A 17,708-nucleotide genomic window follows, 5' to 3' on the forward strand; every position below is an offset into this window, starting at 1 on the left:
TCTCTTAGACCACAACCCCCCACCCTCCCAGACAACAACATCTAATAAAACTGTTCAGGGCCGTTTTAAGGGAGGGAGCACATTTTAGCATTGGAAGTCTCAGTAACTCACTCTGAAACATTGGCAGGAGAAAGAATTTAAAAAGTTTATTTACTTACAATTGCTTGAAATTAGTGTGTAGGGCTTTCTTTACTGAACACATACTAGCAACTGACCAAACAGATCAACAGCAACAAACCAACAACAGAGAGGGATAGAACACTCAACAGAGAGGTGGGGCTTCTCTTTGAATTCAGAAGGTGGAAGGAACCATTTGTTAGTCTTGGATAGACAGTCGGTCACCTAGCCAAAAAAGTCTCTCTAGTCACTCAAGCTACAGACTGCCTACGAGGTTGTAAATGAAACTTCAACACAAGCTCCCTATATTAAGAAGCTTCAGATATACACCATTAATCTAATTTTTCAGGCACCAGAGTGGCACTATCTGTGCAGGTAACACTTGAAAACCCTCCTCCTTATTCTCTTATTTGGTTCTAAATGCAAATTCTGTTGCTGCTTTCTAGGGGACAGGGCAGAGCCAGGAGATGGCTTTGAGTTTCCCCATAGTTGAACAACCTTTGCTTGGGGCAGATGAGACACTGCGTTGCTCCCAGGTCAAGCAAGAGGGCGGTGGTGAAATGGATTCAGAAGGTAAGATTTATTGTTTTTTTTAGTTCAATGCAGCGTTGATCATCACAGTTTGGAACTATGGCTTTGGTTTTGGTCATGTTCAAGAATCCTAGCTTATTAAACAACAACATACATCAAGCCAGGAATGCTGGTTTCTTAAACTGCAATGTACATTAACTGTGTTCTGGCTTGATCTCTTTATGTTCAGTCTTCTTGCTTTCTTACCCCCTCCAGCATTTCTTAGCAAATTTGTTTGCCTTTTCATTATATGTCCAAAGTGCAAGCGTACCTCAACTTAGTCATTTAACTTCTGAAAATGTGGTTTTGATTTGATCAACAATTTGCTTATTTGTCTTTCTGGCAGTTCACAGTATCCTTAAAACTCTTCTCCAACATGACCTTTCAAATGCATTCATGTTTTCCCTCCTGTCAGTTTTCTCCACTGTCCAATGTATAGGTAGCAGCCAGAAATACCACAGTAAGAGTAATCTTGGCCTTAGCCTCCATACCTTTACTGTAAAGAATATTTTCTTTACTAGGATGGCAAACCACCTTTCTCCTTTTGCACTTCTGTTTGTCTTGGGGAATGTTTTGGTGAGCTTTGGAGTACCCCACTAGCTCCAAAATTCATCAGCTTAGAAACCTGTAGATACTGTGGCCAGATTTTGTGGCTTGTACCGTGGTTTCACTTTTCTCAAGCTTCCATAAAGAGGGAGTCAGTACCTCCTTTCAAAAGTATAAGCCCTAGAGATGTGCATTTTGTATCTTTTTTTTAACTACAAAAAAACCAATAATCCTCCTTTCTTGGAGACCATTCTATGGATAAGCCCTAGGCTGGCCGACTTCCTATCTTGTATAGGCCTCACTTCCTGTTTGAAAAGGTAGCTTCCCAGCAACCATCGAGGACAGGAAGTTAGGCCTACCCAAGGGAAGGAAGCTTGCCAGCCAGGCTTCCGTCCAGGTGAGCACAATTTAGCTATCTGTAAGGTCTGTATAAGGAAGGTCAGAGTCACAGAAAGGAGAATTACAGGATTCCAAAGATCTAAAATGCACCTCCCTAAAAAGCCCAATGAGTTGCAAGGGGGGGGGCAAATCCTGTTAATTCCAGTGAGACATTTCTGGCTTGTGCAGTTGCCGGTTGGAGATCACACAGGTGAACATGGGTGCAGTGTGATATTCGGCCTGAATTTCAGATGATCCTGGGATACATTCTTGCAAAAAAATGGCACCAGATGAATTCATAGAGAAAGAAAGGGCTGTTAGTGATTACAGTGGGGTCTTGACTTAAGAACGGCTCGAGTTAAGAACATTTTGACTTAAGAACCACTCTCATAGGAAAATATTGACTTGACTTAAGTACTTAGATTTGAGTTAAGAACTGAAAAAAAACCACGTGGGAGGCAGGGAAAGTGCAAAATTTGAACTTTCAGTTAACTGTTGGCCAGTGAAAAGGGTGCCTGTCTGCTTTCTCACTCCTCCCAGCGTTTAGAGAGTGGATTGGGAGACAGTCTTCGGACTGCCTGGTCCTGGACTGGCTGGACTGTATTTTCCCTGCCTTCCCTGAACCTTTTTTGACCTAAGAAGAAAAGAAACAAAATATCCCCCTCTAGTTGTCGAAGGCAGAATAGCAGCTTCCCATTAGTTTCTATGGACGGAAAAGAGCAGATACAGATCAAATGGTTTTCAATGCATTCCTATGGGAAATGCAGATTTGACTTGAGAACTTTTTGACTTGAGAACCGCCTTCCAATACGGATTAAGTTCTCAAGTCAAGACCCCACTGTATCAGGCATGACAGTGGCTGCCCTCAGAGAGGATACGCTGGGAAAAAAATCAGGAGGGTGTTACTGCTATCACACCCTGCTCATGAGCTTCCCATAGACAACTGGCAGGCCACTGTGGACTCAGAATGTGTCGATAAGCTTTTGAACCCTGCCGGCAGATCTTCTGTAGTTATGCAGTTGTTTTTACTGTTGTTTCCAGCAGGAGATGACTGGATGATTGAGACCAGACGGGAGGGCCCTCAAGCAGGTGCTCCAGAGCTAGAGAAGCTTCAAGGGAAACCCTGGGCAAGACCCGCCTGGTGCCAAGAGGACGGTGGAGAAGCTTCTGCAAGTCGTAACGACGGATCTGCGGCGCGAAGCGAGAACTGCCAAGCTCAGAAAGCCGTGCAGGTCCTCTCCCCTCTACGGGAGGACGGCGACGCGAGCCAGCCTGTGGTTGTCAAGAGAAGGCGTCGAAGTCGGGGGAAGAAGACCTGCGGCGTCTGTGGGAAGACGTTCAGTCGGTGCACGGTGCTGGCGGCCCATCAGAGAACCCACACGGGGGAGAAGCCGTTCATGTGCAAAGACTGTGGGAAGTGCTTCAGCTTCAAGTCCACTCTGGTGGCCCATGAGAGGACCCACACGGGGGAAAGACCGTATACATGCGATCAGTGTGGGAAAAGCTTCACTGTCAGCTCGGTGCTCACGAGACACTATCGGGTCCACCTCGAAAAGGAGCCGTTCTACTGCTCGGATTGCAACCAGAGCTTCCCGCAGAAATCTCAGCTCCTCAACCACCAGAAACTGCATGTGAAGGAGAAGCCGTTCAAGTGCGGACAGTGTGGGGAAGGCTTCAGCCGGAGCTCCAGCCTCAAGAAACACGAGGGCTCCCATACGGGGGAGAAGCCCTTCAAATGCCCAGATTGCGAGAAATCCTTCAACACCTCCTCCCAGCTGGTCAAGCACTATCGGGTCCACACGGGGGAGAAGCCATACAACTGCTCTGAGTGCGGAAAAAGCTTCAGCCAGTGGCAGATCCTGATGGTGCACCAGAGGATCCACACGGGCGAGAAGCCCTTCAAGTGTGCCACCTGCGGGAAGTGCTTCTCGGACCGGGCTGTCCACATCCGGCACCAGAAGGTCCACACAGGGGAGAGGCCGCACGAGTGCGCCACCTGCGGGAAAAGGTTCACCCACCGGACAGTCCTGGTGAAACATCAGAAGATCCACGCCAGGGAAGCTTTAAATCTGCTCAGAATGGAAGAGGAACAGCAGCTGGCCACAGGGCAGCACGAACAGCCGCCACCAGCATCATCCAAAGAAGCCTCCTAAGACCTCGGAGGAGGATGTCTCATGGCCTTGACTCTAGGGGTGGCTCCTGGCACCACTTTCCCATCCCGCCTCTCACCTTTTCAGCCCACCTGCCGAGGAGTTGTAGGTCATGCTCATCCAGAAGATGTACCAGATTGGAGAAATTCATGCTGTGTGGCGCGTGGCCTGCAACGTTGGCATATAACCACATGCAGACCTTTCCTGCAGGGCTAGAGAGTTGCACTGGGCAAAAGTGGATGGTTTCCCGGCTCCCAGGCGAAGGAGGGACCAGTCCTTTTTTTCAGCATGGAGTCAAGCTTAACGGATGTGGCGCATGACGGATGCCCGCTCTGCTCCAGGGAGCAAACGGGCTAACACATAAGACCCCTTTTTTTTTGAAAACTCATGGCTTGGTGGTGAGGGATCTAGCTTGTGTGATGAATGTCCATTTCAGAATGATCATCTTTACCACAGAGCCCACATGGGATTTGTAATCCCCCCCCAAAAAAGAGATGGAGTTAATTTTTTAAGGCTCTGCTTTAAGCTATGCACTACAGTGAGTGAATGAAGGGTCTGTTCGGTTTAATGGAAAGGTGTTGAATTCCATTTGGGTTCATGCATGTGCTCTTGGCTATAGAAGTAGGTAACATATTTTGATGCAAAAAACAAACAAACACAACAAACCACCCTTTCTGTTTTCTTCATTAAATTCTTAATTTTGGTACACACATATCTTAATGCCATTCTGCTTTCATGGAATGGAAATCTTTTCTTTTGTTTCACTTTTGACCCCCAGCAGCTGATGCTGGCCTCTTTTTTTTCAAGATATAACAGTAAGAAGATACTGTATATTATAGAAACCAATTAAAAATTAGAAGTGCCTAAAAATGAAGTCGTCTGTGAGAGGAGTCTTTTACCTATTTTTTCATCAGTTTTGGGACTGGGGCTGTGGCTGAACAAGATGTTTAAAAGCCAGGTAAAGATAATAAAAAAAATGCAGAAAGGTCTAAAGTTCAAATACAATTAAAAGAAACGAATTGATTCACAACAACACTTAATATTTTAAATTATGTTCTTTTAAATTGGTTTTTAACCTAGTATATTAATTTTTCAAACAATGCTTTGATAGTACTGTATAACGTATCCTTTTATTTGTAGCTATTTTATTTTTTTTTAATCCTCTCATGAGTTACCTTTGGAGCCAGTTCCGGGAGGAAATTAGAATAAATAAATTTAAAACTATGACATTAAAGGACAATTGTGTTAAACAGCATGAGCAAGAAAGTATTATTAAAACTAGTAATATTAAAATACATAGCACCGTAGTGACATTTAAGTCTGAAAAGTAAATAGCTACAGTACTTTATTCCTGCTTGATAGCCAGGCTGCAGTTATGACTGCTGTAATCCTGTAAGTGATTACGGTAATTACATTTGGTATCATTATAACTCTCAAGTTTTCTTACTTAACAGGGCAGAGAAATAGTGTCTGTCTCCCTCTTGTGGTATTAGAAATATTTACAAAACTACTGCAGAGAAAACAAAAGAATCCTCCTTTTGCCCCCTAACTCCACATACAAAAATTTAAAAAAACTAGCTCTTCTTAAATAACTCTGCTGCTCAGTATCTCCCAAGTTGCTGTTAACTTGACATGAATCCTATAAATTAGTGACTTCTAAAAGACCCTTTCATTAACAGCCTGGATCAGGTCCTGCAGACTAGAAGCCAATGGCTTCTTTCATGGAGTCAGTCCATCTCTGATCTAATGTAGCCTCTTCTCCTGCTATCTACGTGTTCCAACACATTTCTCTTTGCTGGAGAGTCTTGCTTTCTTGTGTTGATAAAAAATTAAAGGAAGGCAACGAAAACAAGAGAGAGAAAAGACCAAAGACAACATTATATGACTCTTTGAAAACAAAGAAACTTTTTCTTCCAGTGGTCTTTTCTTGAGTCAAAAACCTTTTCTGCAGGACACTTCTTAGAACCCTGTCAAAAATGATTGATTTGATTTGATTTGATTTGATTTGATTTGATTAGTATCCTGCCTATCTGGTCTATGCAACTATTAACTAACTTGGGAGTCCGATAGGTTAAACCAGAGAGCTGTTGCTGGTGGTGGTCTTTTGCCCACCTAGAACCTTTATCTTGTTCTGTATTCAAATTATACCCACATCTCTCTCCAATTCCTTTGAGAGAAGCGGCCCTGAAAGGGTTAATCCCAGCGAGTCTCCCTTCCCAGAGCGGCACCGAAGAGGAGGAGGTTTGTCTGTGTGCGCCCCGCGGTGGTCGGGTCCTTTCCTGTCCCTTTTCTTTTGTGGGTGGGAGGGAAGCTTGGCCTAGGGATATCGGGTTCCCCCCCTCCAATTTTCCTTCTCATGTGATCTTTATTTTGGGAGGATTTATATAACGCGAAACGCTGTTTTTGGGTTCGGGAGAGTGCGACGAAAGCGGGGCCGGAGTTTGGGGTGGGGGGGAAAGGAAAAAAAGGGGAAATCGCCTGCATTGTCTCCTTGCAACCCAGCCCTCTTTTTCCACGTGGCTCAGCCTTGCCACAATCGTGCAGGGGAGCCGAAGGGCAACCCCGACAGATGTATTTTATTTATATTTTATATGCATCTGAGTGCGATCCGATATTTATCGATAGCCCTGCACAGTGAAGGAAGAGGAGCAGCATCAGCAGTTTCCTATGGGGCTTTTGCATGCAACCCGGACCGGATCCCTGGTGTAAAGGATTGCAGGTAGCACTAGTCTGGAATGGGATGGGTGCGTGGGCGGGAGTAAATATTGACAATTGTTTTAAAGAATATATAAATTTAAAAAGCGTTTAAAACCGTCATGGTAAAGTAATAGTTCTTCTGGATGGGTACAGGGGCGTAAGAAGAATAAAGTGTCTTCCACTGGAGGGGTGAGCAAAGAACGACCCCAGAGCAGTGTGCAGTCCTTTCCCCAGGTATCTTTCTGGCCCCAAAGAGGTGCCCTATTTTATTTTATTTTTTTCAGAAAAAAAAGAAGAAAAGAAAATGTGAACGTGTAATTCCTGAAAGCCTCCCCCCCAACCAAGAGCAGAGATCCTCCTTTTAAACAGAGCATGGCACCCCCTTGCGTTGTGCAGCACCCCCAAAATACTTTTTTTTCCAAAGTAGAAAAAGGTTGACAGTTTCCAGCATCTTTACGTTTCATGTCTAATGGCCTGTGCAAAGCCCCTCCATGGGGGCTTGCAGGGGATCACAAAATTGCCCCCCCATGCTCTAAAAAGTCACCCCATCCTGATTTACAGGGTGTGATGAAAGGGTAGGAGAAGGCTTTTTCCCTCCTGTGTGTTTTATTGAGTTTGGGGACCACCAGGGAGGTGGGCGGGCTGGGAAGAGCAAAGAAAGACGGGGGGGGGGGGAGAACTGCCTGGGGGAGACTAGGGGAGAAATGAAAGTTGAGCTATGGAGCTGAATTGAGTTTTGGACTGTAAAGTGTGCCCACTTGTGAATTAGTGTTTCCCCATCTTGGATCTCCAGATGTTCTTGGACTACAACTCCCAGAAATCCTGGCCAGCAGAGCTGATGGTGAGGGCTTCTGGGAGTTTTAGTCCAAGAACATCTGGGGACTTGAAGTTTGGGAACCACTGAGTTTAGAATAAGGAAGAAGAGTTCCGAGTCCTTGGGCTGGATGTGGGTTAAATCTGTGTTAGCAGAAAATCATGCCACATGCATGGAGCAGCAAAGATGCTGGTTATAATCTTTGTTTCTCTTAGAGTCTTGCTTTTCCATCTTCTGTTTTTTTTTTAAGGTGAACCGTACTTATTGGCACTTCCTGAGAAACACTACATCTGTGTAGAGATAGTGTGTTCTCCGGCATGACTGAAAATGCTCCGTTGACCCTGTGAGTTCGACCTGGAGATAGAGATGTAGTCGCAGGTTGTCCCGTTTGGGGGGGAAATTACAGATGAAATACAGGTTTGGGCCACAAACCCCTATGCCAAAGCAGATTTGAGATCCAAAATGGCGGCAGAGAAAGAAGAACAGGTGTCCGCTTCAAGTTTCCAGCTCTGTCACAACAGGGGATAAAACCCAAAGAATAGCAACAGAAGAAAAAGGAACACTCAAAGGCAGGGTGACGTCGGAGAGAGCTGGAATTGGTGCGAACGCAAGGCTGCAAACGACGTACAGTGAGGTCTCGACTTACGAACTTAATCCGTATTGGAAGGTGGTTCGTAGGTCGAAAAGTTTGTAGGTCGAATCTGCATTTCCCATAGGAATGCATTGAAAACCATTTAATCCGTATCTGCTCTTTTCTGTCCATAGAAACTAATGGGAAGCTGCTATTCCACCTTCTACCACTAGAGGGGGATATTTTTCTTTTTTTTTTCCTTAGGCAGGGAACAGTTTGCAAAGCACTTTTGAAATCTTTTTTTTAACGAAGCCAATTTTAAACCATGTTTTAAAGCATGTTGTGCTGTTTTTTTCAGCACAAAGACACACAGGCAGGCTTTTTAGGTGCTCAGCAAGCCTCCCCAAGCCTCTTCAGAGCCAGCCAATCAGCTGATAGGCAGGGAGAGGAGGATACAGGAGGGGGAGGGAAGCACAAAATGGCTGCCAGGCTCCCTTCTGGTGTGGGCTTTTAGCTGTTTCCTGCTCTTTTTCCTGCTGTTTCGGGGCTACCAAGGCCTGGTAAGTGACTTTATTTTATTTATTTTTAAGTTTCTGACCTTTTTTTCCCCTCCAGAAACCTCTAAGGGGAGGGAGGGGGCACTTTTTTTCCTGTACGTAACTCGAGGGAAGTTCGTATGTCGAGTCCTTATTTCCCTATAGGGAGGGTTCGTAAGTTGAATTGTTCGCAAGTAGGGTCGTTCGTAAGTCGAGACCCCACTGTAGGTTTTCTGAAAAGAAGAGGCTCCAGAACTGATGATGGGCGAACCAAATGAGACCCAGTCGAAACAGTTCTTATGTCATGAAACCCTGAAAGAGGCAGGGTCTCTTGACTCAAAAGGCAGAGCCCCCCGAATACCCTCTTGGGAGAATGCCAATACTTCCCTGACCTCTCTTGAGGGGGCCACTCCTGCTTCCTGGGAAGCCAGAGGACTGGCAAGTTTCAGCAGAGAAGCGCGAGGCGACGGTGAAAAAACGGAAGGCGCCAAGATGGAGGATCTCCTGAAAGACGATTCGGTCAACATGGACGTGCAACGGACCCTCTTCCGGGAATTTCGTTACCAGGAGGCCGAGGGGCCCCGCGAGGCCTGCAGCCGCCTCTGGTATCTTTGCCACCGGTGGTTGAAGCCGGAGAGACACACCAAGGAGCAGATCCTGGAGCTGGTGATCCTGGAGCAGTTCCTGGCCATCCTTCCACTGGAGATCCAGAGCTGGATCAAGAGGGGTGACCCACAGACCTGTGACCAGGCGGTGGCCCTGGCAGAGGGCTTCTTACTAAGACGGCAGACGCCTGGGCAATTGGAAAAAGAGGTGAGGATATTTTTTTTTCAACAGATACATTGAGGAGAGTCAAGAGCTGCCAATCTAGAGATGAGTCACAATTACCCTTTGTGGAAATGATGACACCATCGCCTGCAACAATTTTTCGAGCCTCGGGACCCTCTGTGGGAGTTGTTCATTTCTGAGAATCTGCCAATAAAGTCCTTGCAAGGGTGGTGATTGTTGGAAACTAAAGATACCTCCGTCTCTTGGCCCTCAATGGCTTTCCCATGAAGAAGATGATTGCCCCAGATATGCTTGGACTATGACTCCCAGAAGCCTTCACCATGAGCTGTGCCGGCCAAGATTTCTGGGAGTTGCAGTCCCAAGAACATATGGAGACCCAAAGTTGGCAACCACTGGCCTAGAGCTTACCCAGATGGTGGTTGACCTCAAAAATGGTTTTATGTGAAACTGTATATCACCTGTAACAGTGGATTCATTCTTTGAGTGTGGAATTTGAGGCCAGGCAACCGAGGCCCACAAATGAGGCAGAAGGTATCAGGAGCCCGGGGGGGAGGGGCGAACCACAAAGTTTGCAGAAGTAACATTTCCTTCCTCTGGGAAAAAATTATTAGGAAAAAAACAAAAAGGGAAGGGAAGACCCTACAAATTTTGTGATGAGCCTGCTCAGTAGGCACAGATTGTTGAGAGAATGTGAATGGAAGAGGGAGAAGGAGGAGAACATAAGAAGGATGGAACGCAGTACCTTGGAGGGGGGCATGGCCGGTGGGTGGACGGGACCCATTGAAAGCATGTACAGTGGTGCCTCGCAATACGACATTAATTTGTTCTAGTGAAATCGCTGTCTTAGGAAAACGTCATAATGCGAAATTCAAAAGCCCATACAAATGCATTAAAACCCAATTAATGCGTTCCTGGGGGCTTGAAACTCACCGTCCAGCGAAGATCCTCCATAGCGCGGCCATTTTCGCTGCCTGTGCAGCGAGGAATCCGTCCCAGAAAAGAGCGGGGAGCCATGTTTTTTACCCGGTGGCCATTTTGAAACCACCGATCAGCTGGCCAAAAATCATCGCTTTGTGAGACTCAGTTCCCAAAGCAGGGAACCGATCATCGCAAAGCGAAATTCCCCCATAGGAAACATTGTTTTGCGATCACTTTTGCGATTGCAAAACCTTCAACGTAAAGCGATTTCGTTGTAAAACGGAGCGCTCGTAATGCGAGGCACCACTGTGTACATCTAACTTCTGGAATTGTAAGGGGACATATACATTAGAAAAGGGAACCAAACTTAAATAAGGGATCACTAATCAGGGTAAAGGCATAACATGGTGGTTTTTAAGGTAAATTGAAGCTAGACATAAAAATGTAAAACAAATAGTACTTAATTAACATATAGTAGATATGATATTGATATAGATACGACTACTTGTTTGTACCCATATGAAGAAAAAGTGAGGGGGCAATACGGGAAACACTGACATTATGTTTTTAAGAAATTGTACTATTTATTATTTTGAAAATCTTTTTATGGGGAAGCTTTAGTTTCTTTTAAAGTTGTTACTAAATTAGCAAGTGCTGTTCAAGCATTAAAGCTGAAGTTGACACTGCCAAATTTTTGCCGCCCCGAGTAGACGTTGTCTAGAGGGGCGGGGTAGAAATCGAATGAATGAATGAATGAATGAATGAATGAATGAATAAATAAATAAATAAATAAATAAATAAATAAATAAGACAGAAAATGTGGAGATAGAAATGGCTAAACACTTGTATAAAGAAAATTTATATAAAATGCTTTCAATAACATTTGTTATGTGTTAAGAACCTTTTTAGTTATTATTGGTACAAAATACAAAGTTAGTTGGTTAAATTGCTTCAAAATTCTATAGATTTGAAACCAGAATTGCTTATATTAGTTATTTTATTAGAGGATTTTGAGAACATTGTATACTATGAGAGTAATAGTACAGTAGTAGCCAATATTGTACACCAAAATGCACACACAATTGGTTCAAATGCTTAGAAAATGTATAGATTTTGAAGGGACCACTAAGAAGACACCAAGATGCAAAAGACAAATAATTATAAGCAACCCATGTAACACAATGTTTAACAAGCACGAACTGAATGTAGATAGATTGAAAAACTAATAAAATATTAATTAAAAAGAAGGAGAGGATGGAACGCAGTAGTGGTCGGTGGGTGGCCGGGACCCTGAACAAGAACCTTCCACCCTGAGAAATCTTGTTCACCGAGGAGAACAGGGTTTAGCTTTCCTGACCATACAGTACCTCCAGAAAGAAAATGGATTACATTTAAAATTTCTAGTCATGTCATGGTGACTTTCTCAACTCTTCTCTCTGTTCGTGGTTTGTCTGCAGCCGTGGTTCTTAGATAGTGTGGGAGTCCCCCGCCCATGTTGCCCTGTTATTCTCTAGAACAGTGATCCCCAACCTTGGGCCTCCAGATGTTCTTGGCCTACAATTCCCAGAAGCCTTCAGCAACACCTCTGCTGGCCAGGATTTCTGGGAGGTGAAGTCCAAGAACATCTGGAGGCCCAAGGTTGGGGACCACTGCTCTAGAAGGGTTGTGTTGTTTCCTTGCAGGATGTGACCCAGATCCAGAAGGTGTCTTCAAACGTCCACACCACTGAGGGGTGTCTGCCTGTTCCTGAGAGGAAGTGGCTTTGCTCTGAAGCTAAGCCGGAGGATGACAGGGATAACGGCTCACAGAGTGAGGAATTCTGCTATTCATTATTTAATTATGTTAATTTAATTTAATTATATTCACTTGTATCACAGATTTCTCTCAATGCAGGGACCCAAGGCAACTTCCAAAAAAATATGTTAATTGCGTAATATTACTTTTAATTGGCACACAGACCCCTCCCTGATTCTGTTATACAGTGGTGCCTCACTTGACAAGGATAATCCATTCCAGCAAAATCACTGTAGAACGAAATTGTCGTCAAGCGAAAGTAAAAACTCATTGAAATGCATTGAAAAACCAGTTCAATGTGTTCCAATGGGCAAAATACCTCAGCGTCCAGCGAAGATCCTCCATAGGGCGGCCATTTTCCAGTGCCTGTATAGCGAGGAATCCGTCCTAAAACACAGCGGGGAGCCATTTTGCACAGCTGGTGGCCATTTTGAAAACCCGATGATCAGCTGTTTTGATCGTCGTTAAGCAAAAAAATCGGTTCCCGAAGCGGGGAACCGATCGTCGTTAAACGAAAAAAAAACATACAAACATCGTTTTGCGATTGCTATAGCGATCACAAAATAATCATTGTTAAGCGATTTCCTCGTCTAACGAGGTCATCGTCAAGCGGGGCACCACTGTACACCATTCTCCTAAGCTGCCATGTATTTATGGGTTTTCCCTAATTTAGCCATTTTCCCTTTTGATTAAAGTGACATTGTACAATTTTCACTGTCCTTTCCAGCAGGTGATGCATGGACGACGGAAGCGAAAAGCGAGACATCTCGGGTGGAAAATGCTAAGCCAGTGAAACCTCCTGGGTATTCCCAGGAAGGTGTCCTGTGCCTGCGGAAGAGCAGAGAAATTTCCGAGAGTCCTAAAAGACTGGAGAAGGGAAAGAAAAACCACCTTGATTCAAGAGTGGATGGATTCTTCCCTTATTTAGAAGAAGGCAGGGACGGGAACCAAACCATCATCGTAAAGAGAAGGCGCAGGACTAGAGGCGAGAAGGTGTGTAATGTGTGCGGGAGGAGCTTCAGCCGGACCACGGTGCTGGTGGCCCATCAGAGAACCCACACTGGGGAGAAGCCCTTTATGTGCAAGGATTGTGGGAAATGCTTCAGCTTGAAGTCCACATTAGTGGCCCACGAACGGACCCACACGGGGGAGAGACCCTATACATGTTCCCAGTGCGGGAAAAGTTTCACAGTCAGCTCCGATCTCACCAGGCACTACCGGATCCACATTGGAGAGAAGCCCTTCAGCTGCTTGGAGTGTGACAAAAGCTTCAGCCGGAAAACGCAGCTTCTGAACCACCACAAAGTCCACACCCGGGAGAAGCCGTTCAAGTGCGGGGAGTGCGGGGAGACCTTCAGCCGGAGCTCCAGCCTCATGATCCACGAGGGATCCCACACAGGAGAGAAACCCTTCAAATGCCCAGATTGTGAGAAATCTTTCAACACCTCCTCCCAGCTAGTCAAGCACCACCGGGTCCACACGGGAGAGAGGCCGTACACCTGCTCGGAGTGCGGGAAAAGCTTCAGCCAGCGGCAGATCCTGATGGTGCATCAGAGGATCCACACGGGCGAGAAGCCCTTCAAATGCGCCACCTGCGGGAAGTGCTTCTGTGACCGGGCTGTTCTCATTCGCCATCAGAAGGTCCACACGGGGGAGAGGCCGCACGAGTGCCTCACCTGCGGAAAGAGCTTTTCTCACCGGGCCGTTCTTGTTAGACATCAGAAAATCCACACCAGAGAAACTCTGAATGTACTGATTGTAGATGATGAAACCGATGAAACCCCATAAATGCTCAGATTCTCCGATTGGGTCTTACCTTCAGTATGGTTGTAGGTGACCTATAGCAAGGTGTGGTCTATAACAGTGGTTCTTAACCTTGGGTTACTCAAGTGTTTTTGGACTGCAATTCCCAGAAGCCTTCACCACCTGCTATGCTGGGTTGGGTTTCTGGGAGTTGTAGTTCAAAAACACCTGAGTAATCCAAGGTTAAGAACCACTGGTCTATAACACCTGACAGGCAGTGTGCTCCAGCCGGTTCATAAGACGTGTGTAGAAGAACAGAAACTCGACCACAGATGTATTTTCATTGTGATGTGGGTCAAGGCTCTTATCACCAGAAATATGGATATCATGACTGTGGATTCTATCATAGAGGGCCACATGTCTTCTCTCCAGAGTCTTCAAATGTGGATACCAGCATCCCGCCTCAAAAAAAATTGTTTAAATTTTTTATTTATTTTACTTTATTTTTCTTTTATTTTTTGGGGTGTGTGTGTTGGGCTCATGAAATTCCCTTGCACTCTCTTAAGGCCTCCTCTGGCATATTTGGGGCGGCCTGGCCCTTATGAAGGAAGCCACAGACTGGAAACAATTCTTCATACACCACCTTATGAGGTTCACTATGTGACTTATGCTATCCTGATTTGGCCTACATTTCATTCATTTTGTGTTCATGGCCATAGCAAAAAAAAAAAAAAGTTGAGAACGGCGGCAGAAGAAGGGGACAATTTTTTTGTGTTTTGAGAGGCTTGTCCTGCCCCTCTAGGCCCCTATCAAAGTCATTTTAATTTTTTAAAAAAATCATTTTTGCCACTAGGGGGTGCCAAAGGGCTTTTTTAAGTAAAAAAAAAATCTGTAAGAATTTTTTAAAAAGTGGAGTTCATTGGTCTCAGGTGCAAGTATAGCCCTCTGAGGCTGACTGATGGGCATGCGTGCCCCACCCCAGATTTATTTAATCTGTATTCATACGCCACTGAGATTCTTGTTAAAGACCTTGACCTAAATCCAGCTGATTAATTTCCAAATGGAGTAGCAGATCTGCCCTAGTTAGATCAGCCAGTTCGATTGAGCAAGATCCCTTGAAGCCTAACCTGGCTTTACACAGATGTAGGAAACCAAACGATTACAATTAAATTGTTAAGCAAGGATAAGGAACTTTCACATTTTGATAGAATCTGACTTCTGCCTGCCCCAGCCAGCAGAGGCAACGGTCTGAGATGATGGAAGTTGTAGTGTACCCAAAATCTAGTGTGTCAGAAGTTCCTTAACTCTGTGATAGGAGGCTGGTTTCTTGCATACCAGCACATCAGTTTTTATGTGAATACTGGCAGCTGCATTCACTATAGGACCCCTGTATCTGCAGGGGATTGGTTCCAAACCACCACCATCCCGCTTCCGCTGCTGAAAAATGTGGATGCTATTATAATAGAGAATGCTAGATATAGCATTGTCTCTTGCTCCCCCCTAGTGTCCACTTCTGTTAATAACATGGAAATATATTTCTCTAGCAAATGCTATACATAGCATGGTCTTTAGCTCCCTCTGGTGGCCACGTCTGGTAACCTCATTTTTGAAAATATATACAGTATTTCTCAGATTTTTCTTTTAATATTTTCAGACTGTGGGTAAGTGAATCAGCAGATACTGATCCCACAGATAAGGGGTCCTACTGGCCGTGCCTCATGGTCCTCTCCAGTCAGTGTTGCTGGAGAATCAGAGGAGCCACCTGTCCAGGTGTTTGCATTTCTAAGTTACACACTACCAGCAAATGAATAAACATGGTTAATTGGGGGGGGGTGAGGTAGGGAAGGTGGGATGGAGTCTGTTTAATGTATGCATGTGCAGCATTTGCAAATTGTAGACAGTAAGGTTGGAAAAATGAATTGTTTTGTAGTTCACACTTTCTCCTGGCCCTGACTCCATCAAATCCTGGGAACACTTGTTGGACTTAGTATTTATTTATGTATTTGATTTATAATTAGTTGTGTGCCATTAAGTCACTCCCGATTTATGAAAGCGCAATCTCCAAAATGCCCTGTCCTCAGCAGCCCTGCTCAGCTCTTGTAAAGTCAAATCTGTGGTTTCCTTGAGGGAGGGAGTCCATCTCACATTTGGGGTCCTCCTCTTTCCCTGCTGCCTTCAACCTTTCCCAGCAGAAGAGTCTTTTCCAGGGAATCCTGCCTTCTCACAAGGTGCCCAAAGCAGGATAGCCTCAGCTTCAGCATTTTTGCCTCCAGAGATTGTTCAGGCTTAACTGGATCTAGGACCTGCTTGTTTGTCTTTCTGACCATCCGCAAGAATTTGAGAGCTTGCAATAAAATACGGTGGGCCATAGAAGGGCTAAAGTGCAGAGCTGTCATTGGGGCAGACTTTGTTATGTGCTCTCCAATCAGAACCAGCTTATAGCAACCCTACACAGGCTTTAAAGGGAAGTGACATATTTAAGGAGCAGCTTTTCCAATTTCACACCCCACGGAGTTTCCATGCCTGGGTGGGGATTCGAACCCACGCCCGCTGAGTCCTAATCTGTCACTGTCCACTACTAGGGAGCTGAAATGTAGAAGGTGGGAAATAATGAACCAGCTCACTTCTAAGGTGTATGCCTGCTGAAGTTGCTCTTCACCACAGAGGGAAACATGCAAAATATTTGGGTTTCAGCACAGAATGCATATGGCTGCCACGTTCTCAGATCTGGGTTGTCGTCTGCATTATTTCAGCCTCGGAGAAGTGATACTCTGGGCAATCAAATCGTTTATGATGGATCTGTCAAACTAAAGTTGGTGGTTAGCTGGAAAAAAATAGATTTTTCCCTGGCATTTTGCTTAGATGGCTGTTGCTACGGCTGACAACCTTACAACATGACACACAAATTTTCCTCCATGCCAGTTCCACAGCCATATGGATGCCATATTATCAGTAGCAGTCATCTGACTGTGGCTCACCTGGGAGAAAGGCCTACATTAAAAGGCTTTGAGGCTTAGCTAGGCCTAGTTCCACACAAGCTTCCTGTTCTGGCTCTTTATACAGTAGGACCTCCATATCTGCTGGAGATTGGTTCCAAACCCCCTGTGGATACTGAAAACCATGGACAATAGCAAATACTATATATTTAGCATAGTAAAAGGGGGGGAAGAAAAACAATATTTTCACATGCATTTTCAAAACTGCCACTAGAGGGTGCCAGTGACCATGCTATGTATTCTTCACTAACAAGTATTCATAGCACAGTCTCTGGCTCCCTCTAGAGTCTGGTTCTGGTAATACAAATGAAAATGTTTTTTAAATTTTTTTCTTTTAATATTTTCAGACCGTGGATAAGTGAAACAGCAGATAATGATACTGTAGATACAGGGGTCCTGCTGTATATGGTGGCTCAAGCTCTACAAGTTGGCATAAATGCTGAGGCCAACAAGATCCGAATTAGGTCTGCAAAGCAATTCAGGGAGGGTCTAGAAGAAGCCCCTTCTTCTCCAGGACCACCTTCCACAAGGCCCTGATTTAATAAACGTGAGATTCATTCCCAGCCACTAGAGCTGCCACCTGCAAAAAATCAGATGGGCAAAAGCTACAGCTGTAGAAGTTCCTTTCTCCGCAAAGCTATTCAAAGCACAAGAGCCCCGTCCTCTTTCTTCTTCATGTTGGCCATCCTTCTGGTAACCATGGTGACCCTTGTCTCCATCACCCACTCCTTGCCCCACGATTGTGGTAGCCCCAGAGAGGCCCTGCTTCAGCTGGAAGAGCCACAATCTCTGGTCTAGATGGCAACCAGCAGAGTTGGACTGGACAATCTCCAGAGGTCTGGGAGACCAGGGATTTTTAATTTTTTAAAAAAGATTGAAAAATCCCTGCTGTACAGTCTACTGGTCAACTTATTGAGGGCCAGGAATTCCCACAGATCCTAACAAAAGTGCTCATAACACCCCCAGGTGGTAGAAGGGATTTTTCTGAGCAGAAAAAAAAGAGTGTTTTTTTCCCACACACAGAAAAATGTGCCTGTTTTGAAAGTTGCTGTTCTGAACTGCAGGCCTGGAATCTCACAACTCATCGTG

The 17,708-nt window shown here is 45.1% G+C and overlaps 2 protein-coding genes across 4 annotated transcripts in view; both read left to right on the plus strand.

Annotated features, from left to right (window-relative positions):
* LOC110091739 (uncharacterized) overlaps window positions 1–4,635 on the plus strand; it is a 32,491-nt gene extending 27,856 nt beyond the window's left edge. The window contains exon 7 of the mRNA XM_078387542.1: window positions 2,912–4,635. Within this exon, the coding sequence (XP_078243668.1) occupies window positions 2,912–3,764 (853 nt within the window). The 3' untranslated portion in view covers window positions 3,765–4,635. The remainder of the gene's footprint in view (window positions 1–2,911) is intronic.
* A 1,389-nt stretch (window positions 4,636–6,024) lies between these two features.
* On the plus strand, window positions 6,025–16,009 carry LOC144587363 (uncharacterized). 3 transcript variants are annotated; one of them, XM_078387743.1, is made up of 4 exons: window positions 6,025–6,480; window positions 6,743–9,192; window positions 11,769–11,895; window positions 12,608–16,009. In XM_078387743.1, exons 2-4 carry the CDS (start codon window positions 8,638–8,640, stop codon window positions 13,666–13,668), a joined length of 1,743 nt encoding a protein of 580 aa, XP_078243869.1. In that variant the 5' UTR covers window positions 6,025–6,480; window positions 6,743–8,637; the 3' UTR covers window positions 13,669–16,009. The 3 variants fall into 3 exon arrangements, with proteins under 3 accessions (XP_078243869.1, XP_078243868.1, XP_078243870.1); XM_078387742.1 differs by having other exon boundaries at window positions 7,523–9,192; XM_078387744.1 differs by having other exon boundaries at window positions 7,523–9,192; window positions 12,611–16,009.
* The last annotated feature ends 1,699 nt before the right edge of the window (window positions 16,010–17,708 follow it).

This window comes from Pogona vitticeps, chromosome 2, assembly GCF_051106095.1.
Source record: "Pogona vitticeps strain Pit_001003342236 chromosome 2, PviZW2.1, whole genome shotgun sequence".
NCBI lineage: Eukaryota > Metazoa > Chordata > Lepidosauria > Squamata > Agamidae > Pogona > Pogona vitticeps.

Coding starts and splice junctions, on each gene's coding strand:
- LOC144587363 (XM_078387743.1), top strand. CDS start 8,638: ATGATGGGCGAACCAAATGAGACCCAGTCGAAACAGTTCTTATGTCAT. Junction 9,193..11,768: donor CTGGGCAATTGGAAAAAGAG/GTGAGGATATTT, acceptor GTTTCCTTGCAG/GATGTGACCCAGATCCAGAA. Junction 11,896..12,607: donor CAGGGATAACGGCTCACAGA/GTGAGGAATTCT, acceptor TGTCCTTTCCAG/CAGGTGATGCATGGACGACG.